Genomic DNA, 12,015 nt, shown 5'->3' on the forward strand with positions numbered 1-12,015 from the left:
GACCAGTTTAACTCGTACCCGTGGGGCAATGTGGTTTGGAAGTTCTTCGTTGAAAACTGCCGTAAGTACGTGAAGAATGTGGAGAAAAAGGATTCCAAGGCGAAGATAAACCTTCCTTCTTTCATGTACCCACTTCAAATTTGGGCGTACGAAACCATGCCCGTGTTCTCGACACTCTTGTATTGCGAGAGATTGTCTGATACCGATGTACCTCTCATGCGTCGGTGGAAATCAACGACTCATGTCGTTGACAACGCGTTCTCAACCATTTTGTGGCAATCTGAGAACTTTGTGTTCAAGCCAATGGGAGGAGAGCTTGAAGACAATGAAGAAGTCGAGCCAACCGAAGCTGAAACAGAAGGTGATTAATCTTGATTATGTGTTTTTTATGGTTTTAACGTCAACTGTTGACATATGTGATTTATGACATTTCTGTTTGTTGACATCAATGTCAATAGTTGACATCAATGTCAACAATTGACGTCAACTGTTGACATATGTGATTTATGACATTTCTGTTTGTTGACATCAATGTCAATAGTTGACATCAATGTCAACAATTGATGTCAACTGTTGATATCTGTGATTTATGATATTTCTGTTTGTTGACAGTGATGTCTGACGTCAACTGTTGACATCAATGTCAACAATTGATGTCAACTGTTGATATCTGTGATTTATGACATTTCTGTTTGTTGACAGTGACGTCAACAGTTGACGTCAACTGTTGATATCTGTGATTTATGAGAGTTGCCTAACCTTTGTTGATATTAATTTTGACAGACACCGGTGGAATCAAGTGGCGGCACATCCACTCCGTATACAACACATCTGTAAACTCTGAGGTTTGTAAATCTTTCATACATGATTTACTCTTTATTAATAAAAAAACATTGGCTTACGTCTACTTTTAACATAGGCTCGGTTGATGGCCGTTGAAGCCTCTGTCACCCATATAAGGACAGAGTTTGCGGCGTTCAAGACGGAGATGGAACAGAGCTTCAAAGAATTCACTAGATGTGTGAATGAAAAGTTGATGGAGCTGGCCAAGATGATACCGGGAGCTGTCCAAGATGCACAACCTGAAGAGCTACAGGATCCAGAAGATTCGACCTAGAAAGACGAAGACAAAGAAGAGGCTGAAAAGAGAAACGAAGATGAGAAAGATGAGGAAGAGGATGAAAAGATAAAAAAAGATGAAGGAGATGTTGAGCCGGTTGTCAGCATAAGAGATGACATAAGAGATACACAAGAGACTCAAGAAGGTATTATTGGTTGAAGAGTCGAGTTTGGTTTGTGTTTTATCAAAAAAAAATTTGGTTTGTGTTTTATGAAGTTTTTGGTTTGTGTTTGATGAAAAGTTTCTGGTTTTTGTTTTATGAAAAGTTTGTTATTTGTGTTTTTTGAAAAGTTTTTGGTTTGTGGTTTTTGAAAAGTTTTTGGATGTATATCTATGTTCATCAATGTCAACAATTCACTTGAACAGTTGACATCAATGTCAACAGTTGACATTGATGTCAACAGTTGACGTCAATTGTTGACATCAATGTCCACAGTTGACATCAATTGTTGACATTGATGTCAACTGTTCAAGTGAATTGTTGACATTTAATAATACCGTATTTATATGATGAACAAGTTGTCTAATCGCAAATTTTTTCAAAACAGTGGTGATTGTGGCATGTTTGTCGTCAAGGCTATGGAGTTTATGAGTCACGGCATAGATCTACTTGGGGTCAAACAAGAAGATATGAACATGCACCGACAACAGCTCACGATCGACTTATACAGGCATGGGGCAGTGAAGTTGGCGACCCATGTTGGATCGGACATGGAGATATATGAAAATTAGGAAAAAATGTTGTTCACGTAGTACTATTATCTTAATCTTTTGGTAAATTAGGAAGCAATGTTAACAATAGATGATAATTAGGAAACTTCTCAAACTTTTCATTTCTCTTTATTTTATGATATCATGTTTAATGAATATCAACAATATTTCAATTATCAATCTGTATTTGTCTTTTTAATGGTTTTTACGTCAATTGTTGACATTGGTGTCAACAATTTACGTCAACTGTTGACATCTGCGATTTATTACCTTTCTGTTTGTTGACATTGATGTCAACAGTTGACGTCAACTGTTGACATTGATGTCAACAATTGACGTCAACTGCTGACGTCAATGTCAACAACTGACGTCAACAATTGACTTCAATGTCAACAAATGACGTCAACAGTTGACGTCAATGTCAACTAACGTCAACAGTTGACGTCAATGTCAACAACTGACGTCAACAGTTGACGTCAATGTCAACAACTGACGTCAACAGTTGACGTCAATGTCAACAACTGACGTCAACAGTTGACGTCGATGTCAACAACTGACGTCAACAGTTGACGTCGATGTCAACAACTGACGTCAACAGTTGACGTCGATGTCAACAACTGACGTCAACAGTTGACGTCAATGTCAACGATTGATGTCAACAAATAGAGAGATACAAAAGTAGTCTTAACAAAGTATAATTAAACAAAGAGATTCTTAAACAAAGACATTCTCTCTAACAAAAGTAGTCTGAAGAAAGTATAATTAATACAATACATAAAGCTATAACTAATCCGTGGACAATGGAGTAGCACTACTGCATGTTTGACGGTTGTGGCCGAGTACCCCACATCGCGCACACTTGCGCCTCCTAACTTCCTCCCCTTGAGAGGGTATTCTTCTCTTTTTCGGCCTACCGGCGGCACGCGCTGCGTGTTCAGGTGGAAGAACTACGATATTCTCCACCTCGGGGGGATAACCCAACTCGAAATGTCGCCATGAGGATGGTGTACATCTGCGTAGGTTGCCCTCAAATACTCGGTTGAATAGATTTTGGAAATGAAGTTCTCAACCGGAAGATTACGTTCATGACAAGCCGCAATTCCATGTGGACAAATAAATTCATGAGCTTGCCATCGCCGGCATGAGCATGTATGTTCTTCTAAGTTAACGGCATATACAATGCCCTCTCTGTCAACTACCTCAAACTCCTCGACTGAAGATGGCCTCACCTGGCACAAAAAATCATATTTAATTACTGAGAATTCTTACATTCTTGACATTGATGTCAACAATTGACGTCAACTGTTGTCATCAACATCAACAATTGACGTCAATTGTTGACATCAATGTCAACAAACAGAGAGCTCATACATCACAGATGTCAACAGTTGACGTCACACTAGTACAAAAAAGACCTTTGGGTGCGACTTTTTTCGCACCCAAAAGTCAATTTTCGCACCCAAAGATACTTTTAGGTGCGACTTTGGGTGCGACATTTCCGCACCCGAAAGTCCGCACCTAAAAGGCTTGGGTGCGAAAAGTCGCACCCAAAAGTCTTGACTTTCGGGTGCGACATTTAGGTGCGACTTTCCGCACCTAAAGTCGCACCTAAAATGTCACCAAAATCCGTGGAAAAGGCGGGTAAAAGAGCATTGGGTGCGACAAAGTCGCACCCGATACTTTAAAGTCGCACCCGATACTTTCCCGCCATGACAAGAAATAGTACTTTAGACGTCACCTGATTATAAAGTGACTTTAAATCTTTGGAAAAATATAATTATTATCAATGCTTTAGTTGTCACCTGATTTAAAAGTGACTTTGATTCTTAATTTATTTATAAAAATAAAAAGCAATTAAATACATTCATACCACCTCCCGCTGAGCTAGGGTAATATATCATAATTCGATGATCATCCCCTTCACAAAAATTAAAGACAACATTTCAAGTCGAGTGAAAAACAACATTTGCAGATAGAATTAGACATTACGATCATATGACATTGGGAGGAATTCGGAACAGACATGTAGCTGCATCTTTTTTTTTTCTTTTCAAAAAATAAGAACTATGTTGCATTCATTAATATGTCATTGAGCCTGCAGATCCAGTTTCAATAAAAATAAATAAATAAATAATTGTGGAATTTTTGTTTTTGTTTTAGCACATACAGTGGCTTTTGCATTATCCCAGGAGAAGTATGTTGTAAAGAAGCATGGTTCATTTCCTTCAGTAACTTTGTAAAGGGGCACGCTCGGAGACAATCCTTCCAGTGATACAGCTATCTCTTATGTATTTCTGCAGGAAAAAAAAATTCATAACATGGTTCACCCTTAGAAAAGCATCTAAACTCTGAGTGAAATAAACAGCACCTCGCCAAATTCAAAAGCACTTTGTTTTTCTTTAGCATCCACGCATTGACCAACCCATACAAATATTTCCGCATGTGTGTCAAGAATCAAGATATCCTCAGTCAACAGATCATCCTGAGAAAAGTTGTACACTTCCTTCACCTAAAATTAATGTACAAAGTAATTTATAAGTCATCAGTGCAAACGGTTGAATTGAAATCTGATGTTCAAAAAAGTCTCAGAACTCACCTGGAATTTTCCTGAGGAATCCATATGGCAAGACAAACAACAAAAACAAGACCGTCAGAATATGCCAGCAACTTAAATTAAACATCACTTCACGTCATTAGCTTTAGCAGAATACTCAATAAGATTAATCTTTGTTTCAAAATGTTGACTGATTGGTCAGAAATGCTAATGCGACCTTTATTGAAAGAGAATGAGAACAAGTGAGGATGTCTAACAACTTCTGGAGGGGTTAACAAGTGAGGATTTCTAACAAAGTGAGAATCAGTCACCTTTCTACTAGTATAATTTTGTTTCCCTCCAAGAGCAAACCATAAGGATGAGCTTTCAGTTCCTTCTTTAGCATGTTTTAACGAAACTCCTGGCTGAAGAAGTACAAGAACTATCAGATTGATATAATCCATCGCATATCAGGCAACGCCATGTACTTGGTTTTAATTAAGCTTCAAGGTAAAATTAGATTGTAAGGATTATACCTTCAAAAATTCTGCAACTTTCGCAGCCCACTGTTGCTGCTCAAATGTGCATTGGTTTCCATGCCAAGTGAAAACTGAAGAACCAGATTGTAGAAGGAAACACTCAGAAGAGCTCAATGATGTTGCAGCCTATAAAAAAACGGTAAACATGTTATCTGGTGTTTGTACAAGATCAGAAATTGGTCAATGTATACTTCTCAGCAACTACATACAACGCGAACGCGAGCCTCAATAAAGTACGCATCGGTGCCCCTGACTGGCACCGATTACAGCCCTTTTTATTTTTTATTTATCAGAAGAAAAAAAATTTAATAAATATAAAATTTATCAATCTTGATGTAAACTACGATTCAACTCCCAATTTACCATAATTTCAACTTATTTGGTATATTCCCAATTTAAGTTCTAAATGTAGTTCTTGTAAAAATTAAAAAAAAAATATATATCTTAGAAGGCTAAATATGAAAATTATTATTTTAATTAAAACAATTAAAAAAAATAGGAGATAAAAAATTTAAAAACCAGTATTTGAGGCCCTAAAGACCTCTGCCCCTGTGTCTACCCCTGCAATTGAGTTTAAGGTAGCACATACCGCTTCAACTTGAATAGCTTTATTGTTATGTGTAGAAATCCCCGATATTCTGATTAAGGCCACACCATCTACTGCATAAGTTTCATCTGTTTTGTCTGCCACAGATTTTTTGTAACCAGAGCTCAAGCCACCCTGTGACAAAGTAACCATCAATATAACAAAATATTTTTTCAGTTTTTCCTCTCAAGTAAATAATTTAGCACAGTTTAATAAAATTACATAACAAGAAACAAGCCTCTAGAGAGCCGCCTGTGTTGTCGGTCGTTTTCGGAAAACCCGAGACGCCAAGAAGGCACGTCGCTCAAAGGGCCGATGGTCAGGCCGGAGGTCCTGAAGAGCGGCAAATCTTCAAGCCCTCGCCCAAACTCCTGACTCCTCGAGTCGAGCTTCGCTCCTCGAGTCGAGCCTTGAGTCAATCTCCTCGAGTCGAGCCTTTAATTGTCCCTCGAGTCGAGCCTCGAGTCACTTTCGAGTCGAGCCTCGAGTCATCCTCGAGTCACTCCTCGAATCAAGTCGCTAGTCGCTCTCGCCGGGCCGAGCCTTGCCCCTCGGATCGAGTCACTCTCATCAAGTAGAAAGCTTCATATTTCACGTGAGAAGAATGGCATTCGAAGGCCCGCAAGAGCCCGGCAAGACGAGCCGCTCACTGCGCACGCAACGCGCTGCACCGGCCAGCCGGGCAGCAGGCAGCGCGCCGCGCCGGCCAGGCAGCGCGCCGCGCCGGTCAAGGAACCCTGCGCCGCGCGTCCTGCGCCGCGCGTCCCGCGCCGCGCCCGGTGACCCGCGCGCCGCGCCCCCTGCGCCGCGCGCCGCGCGCCGCGCGCCGCCCTTTGTGCGCCGCGCGCGCCGTGCGCCTCCACTTGATGCCACACGCATTCCTAGTCCCACATGGACGAAAAAGGGACCTTCTAAGGCTCCCAAACACCTATAAATACCCTCTCTCATTGAGGGGAAAGCAATCCCAAGATATCCCAAGATATCCAAGAATATCTAATAATTCTCTTCATCTCTTATCGACACGCTCGATTTCTCTGCTTCTCTGGATGCCATATTTGGCCTGAAGCAGGTTCTCTTCTCTCTCCCTCGTTCTCAAAGGTCCCGAAGCACTCACGGGAACTTCCCGGACGTCGCTCCCTTTGACCGAACGTTCTCCGGTGCTCAAGCACGCCCCTAGGGTTCTCAACTAGAGCTACCCTCGCGCGTCTAACACGCTAGACGCGTACGCGATCTCCGAAGTTCTGAGACGCTGCCGAGGACTCCTCGCGCCCCGTTTCCTTCGTCGAGCACGCCTCTCCGCCAAGGCTCCACGCCTCATACTGCGTCACACACGCTTGAACTACGTTCTGACCTGATCCCACGCACGGGTACGTAGGCAGCCGACAACCAAGGCACGGTCACTCATCCTCCTCATCCCCTACCTCTCCCGAGAGGCGGGTTGATCGGAGAAAACCCTAGCTCGAGACCATCGAGTTCACACTCTTGGCCCGGGTGCGATCACTTGGTCCGGCCTTGGATCGAACCGCCCGAGGTTTTAAATAGTTGTTCATTTTCGTGCGACAACATTTTGGCGCTAGAAGGAGGGGACTTCCCGACCTATTCAGCCCGAAATCCCTTCTATTCATCTTCTTCTTTTCTTCTGCGAACTCAACCTTCTCGAACTTGAGAAACGATGAGTAGCCAACCACCCGTACGTTCTGAGGGCGCAAACAACCCCGAAAACGTCGCTAAGACCAAGAAATACTTCTTGCGCTCCCGAGCGCATGGTGACGAAGAGTCGCTCCACGAAGAGAGCTCGACCCGCTCACCATCTCCATATCCTGATAGCAGGGACAACCGCATCACGGAATTGGAGGAGAGTATCCGCCGACTGAAGGCGAGGAACGCAAGGTATCACCGCCAACTGGCTGCGAAGCAACCTATGCGTGACACGACGATCCCCAACGGGGATCCTGAGAACCTCAACGAGGAAAGCCGCGACCCTGATTATGAGGATACTGGTGACTCGGAGGATGTCGAGACTTCTCTCACGAAGGACGGGGGACTCCCCGCCGTGTTTGAAGCCGGTCCATCGAATCCCTTACCCCGAACAGGCGATGCGCCGGTGACTTCTCAAGAGGGGAATTCCCGACGTTCGGCCCTCGACCGACTAGGTCCGAGGGAGAATGTTGCGGAAAGTCAGGGCGCGCGGAGAGCGCACCGCCGCAAGCAGAGCCGGCGCCTCCGTACGGCCAGCCCTGATCTTAGGGACCACCTCACTGCTCAACGCATGGGGCGTGGCAATGATCTGAGAGAGCGACTAAGCTCTAGACCCAACATCCCGCTGGCAGCCCCAACTAACGGGAACCGCCGCGCAGGACAGGGGTCTAACGAGAGGCTGCAGGTGACTCCTCCCGATCAAGGGGTTACTCCAACGACCGGTCTCGATGTGGTCACTATGATCCACAACCTTCGAAATGAGGTACGAGATCTCCGAGAATACGGAATAGGTGGAAGTGCCTACGGAGTCGTTGAGGAGAACTCATCGCCTTTCACTACTCAGATATTGGCTGAGGTTTGTACGGGGAATTTCAAGCTCCCGAACCTCGCTCCCTATGATGGGAAAGCAGATCCTGCTTACCACATCCAGCACTATGAAACCTGGATGACGATGCAGGGTGTTTCTCCTGGTGCCATGTGCCAAGCCTTTAGTTTGACCCTCACCGGACCCGGCTTTGAGTGGTTCAAAAACTTGAGACCAGGAAGCATCCACTCGTTCAAAGACCTGAAGGACATGTTCCTGGCACGGTTCGCTACGTCTATGGTCCAAAAGAAGACCAAGATGTACCTGTGGTCAATCAGGCAAGAGAGTGGCGAGTCTCTTAGACGATACCTCGCCCGATTCACAGAAGAGTCAAACAAGGTCGACCGCTTTGACGACAGTGACGCGATTGCCGCTATCATAGAAGGCTTGCGCACGAGTGACTTCCTCAAGTCTGTCGTCGGCCGTGTCCCTTCCACCATGGCCGAGTTAATGACTCGAGCTAAGACCTTCATGGGAGTCGAAGACTACCTCGACGGCCGCAAGAGCACTAATCAAAGCTCTCGCCGTCGGGAAGAACCTATCCGCGAGCAGAACGAACCTCGTAAGAGGCGAAACAAGGGGAACCAGGTTCCTAACAACCAACCCCCTGTACCTCAGAAACCGCGACTTGCGGAAAACTTCAAAGGGTACTCGTCGTTCACGCCGCTGAACACGGCGCCGGAAAGGATCTTGGCTCTGGCACATGACAAGTTCACGCCCCCGGCTCCAATAAAGAAGGATCCCGCAACTCGCGATCGGTCCAGGTATTGTGAGTTCCATCGGGAATATGGTCATTTGACCTCGGAATGCTACAACCTCAAAAGGCAAATCGAGGCTCTGATCCAACGGGGCGAGCTGAAGGAGTTCGTGTTGCGCATGATTGGCGCTGCGGGCCCCACCGCGAACAGACAGCAGTCTGGTCAAGGAGGAGGAGCAGCCGCCTCTGCCAACCAAACCCCGGCTACTGCCAACGCCAACCCACAACTGCACGTGGTAACCACCATACTGGGAGGTCCACAGGATGGGGATTCGGCCCGTCAACGGAAGAAATTCCTTAGGGCCGTGTCTCAGGAAGACGCTGCTATGCACGTCAACTTCACATATGAAGAACCTCCGTCCGTGCCTCACGAGACGATGTATTTCACCAATGAAGAGGCCAAGCGAGTTGTGCATCCGCACAATGACGCGATCGTGCTCAAAGCCCAAGTGGCCAATAACTTGGTGAAAAGGGTTCTCATTGATAACGGCAGCGCTGCCGACATAATTTTCAAGTCCACCCTAGAGCGCATGAAGCTCGGGGGGCTGCGCCCGACTCCGACCCAAACGCCATTGTTTGGGTTCACTGGGGAAAAGGTTATGACTGAGGGCATCATCGACCTGCCGGTCACCTTTGGAACCCCTGGAGGAATCGAAGCCGTTCACATGGTCCCATTCCTAGTGGTCGATCAAGAGTCGCCCTACAACTTAATCATTGGGCGACCCACGTTGAACCGGCTGAGGGCAATCACTTCCACGTATCACCTACTGGTGAAGTTCCCCACCGAAGGGGGAATTGGCATCATGGCTGGAGACCAATCCCAAGCCAGAATATGCTACGTGCAAGGAGTTGATGGCAAGTCCGCGGGAAAAGCGGTCAACACAATCTTCCAACTGGAAGACGATTACCCATGCAACCTAAGGGATGCAAGGAAGTTCGGAGAACTTGACCCCCGCGATGAAATCGAAAGACTTAAAGTGGAAACCTCCGATGACCTTGTGCCAATCGTCCTGGACGAGTCGAAGCCTGATCAAGTTGTAAAAATCGGCACCCGACTTCCACTCGCCATCAAAACTCAGCTTACCGCCTTCCTTAGGGAGTTCAAGGATGTTTTTGCATGGACTCATGCGGACATGCCCGGAATCGATCCCGAGGTAATAGTGCACCGACTGAACGACGACCCAAAGGTCGCCGAAAAAGTGCAGGCTAGACGAACGTTCAACCCGGAACGATACCTGGCCATAAATGAAGAGGTCGAGAAACTCCTCACCGCAAACTTCATTCGAGAGGCTAAGTACCCCAAGTGGGTCGCCAACGTGGTAATGGTAAAAAAGCCCAACGGGAAGTGGCGAATTTGTATAGATTACAAAGATCTTAACAAAGCCTGCCCTAAGGATTGCTTTCCACTCCCGCGCATCGAACAACTGGTGGACGCCACGGCCGGCCATGAACTCCTAAGCTTCATGGACGCCTATTCAGGCTACAACCAAATTCGAATGCACGAGCCCGATCAAATTAAGACAACCTTTGTCACTGATCGAGGTCTCTACTGTTACAAGGTCATGCCTTTCGGCCTTAAGAACGCGGGAGCAACATACCAACGCTTGGTAAATCGGATCTTCGCCGATCAAATCGGCAAGACAATGGAAGTATACGTGGACGACATGCTCGTTAAAAGCCTGCTGGCAACTAATCACGTACGCGACCTTAGGGAGATGTTCACAATCCTCCGCCGATATAAAATGAAGCTCAACCCCAACAAATGCGTATTCGGGGTTGAATCCGGAAAGTTCCTCGGTTATATCGTCAGCCGACGAGGCATAGAAGCGAACCCGGAAAAAATCAAGGCACTCCTTGAAATGAAGTCGCCAAGGCGAGTCAAAGAAGTGCAAAGCCTGACCGGTCGGATTGCCGCTCTGACACGCTTCGTGTCTAAAGCCACCGACAAGTGTCAACCGTTCTTCAAAGCTCTGAAGAAGACGGACGGCTTTGAGTGGACGAACGAATGCGAAAGTGCCTTCCAAGAAATGAAGGCTTACTTTGGGTCCCCACCATTCCTCTCTAAACCAAAAGAGGGCGAGACGCTGTACGTGTATCTCGCCGTCTCTGAAAGAGCTGTAAGCGCCGTCCTTGTCCGCGAAGAGAACAAGGTCCAATGGCCAATCTACTACGTAAGCAAGGCCTTACTCGACGCGGAAACACGCTATACCGAGATTGAGAAACTTTCTCTGGCTCTCGTAACGGCAGCTAAGAAGCTACGACCGTACTTCCAAGCTCACCCAATCGCGGTGCGAACTGAGCATCCAATCGGTAAAGCTCTTCAAAAGGGAACGTCGACTCGCATGGCGATCTGGTCCCAAGAATTGAGCGAGTACGGGATTGAGTTCCACCCAAGAACGGCTATAAAGGGGCAGGCCTTAGCCGACTTCGTGGCAGAATTCTCCTACGCTCCCGATATGGGAAGAGCGGAAACTGACTTAAACGATAACGAGCTAACTCGGAAAAGGAAGGTAGACCCAACGGGTCCCGTCTGGGAGTTATACGTAGACGGAGCATCTAATGCTCGGGGGGCTGGCGCCGGAATAATCCTAATTAACCCCGATGGGGAAAAGCTGCGATATGCCCTCCACTACGGCTTCCAAGCCTCCAACAATGAAGCTGAATACGAAGCGCTCATTGTAGGGATAGAGCTAGCACAGAAGCTCGGCTCCCATAACCTGCGAATACACTGCGACTCGCAGTTGATCGTAAACCAGGTTAAGGGAGATTACATCGCCAAGGAGCCCAACATGGTCGCATACCTGGCTAAGACGAACTCCAAACTCGAGGCCTTCTCTTGGTTCGAGATTCACCAAATCCCGAGAGAACAAAATTCGGAGGCTGATGCGCTTGCTCGCCTCGGATCTGGCATCGACGAAGACGGATTGGGGACTGTGCCCATTGAATCTCTCCCACGACCATCCGTCTCCCGAGACGAAGTCGGGACCATAGAAGTGGCATCTCAGCCCACTTGGATGGACTCAATTGTCGAGTTTTTGTGAAGAGGGGAACTCCCCGAAGACCGCAAGGAAGCCGATAAATTGAGGGCCTTAGCATCCAAATACACGCTCCGTGAGGGCACGCTCTATAAGCGCGGTTATTCGACACCGCTGCTCCGATGCCTCGATAGCGTTGAGTCGACCAAGGTCCTCCGCGAAATCCATGAG

General features: G+C 46.6%; 1 protein-coding gene across 1 annotated transcript in view; it reads right to left on the reverse strand.

Annotated features, from left to right (window-relative positions):
- Window positions 1-4,056: 4,056 nt before the first annotated feature.
- The window catches only part of LOC149383650 (villin-2-like), a 32,956-nt gene continuing 24,997 nt past the window's right edge, over window positions 4,057-12,015 (reverse strand). The window contains exons 3-8 of the mRNA XM_089627865.1: window positions 5,493-5,624; window positions 4,901-5,029; window positions 4,603-4,789; window positions 4,428-4,438; window positions 4,254-4,340; window positions 4,057-4,125 (exon numbers count right to left, since the gene is read on the reverse strand). Of these exons, the coding sequence (XP_089483991.1) occupies window positions 4,057-4,125; window positions 4,254-4,340; window positions 4,428-4,438; window positions 4,603-4,789; window positions 4,901-5,029; window positions 5,493-5,624 (615 nt within the window). The remainder of the gene's footprint in view (window positions 4,126-4,253; window positions 4,341-4,427; window positions 4,439-4,602; window positions 4,790-4,900; window positions 5,030-5,492; window positions 5,625-12,015) is intronic.

The sequence above is a fragment of the Urtica dioica genome, chromosome 10 (assembly GCF_054948205.1).
Source record: "Urtica dioica subsp. dioica isolate 48M chromosome 10, U.dioica_male_clone48M_v1_H2, whole genome shotgun sequence".
NCBI classification, from domain to species: domain Eukaryota; kingdom Viridiplantae; phylum Streptophyta; class Magnoliopsida; order Rosales; family Urticaceae; genus Urtica; species Urtica dioica.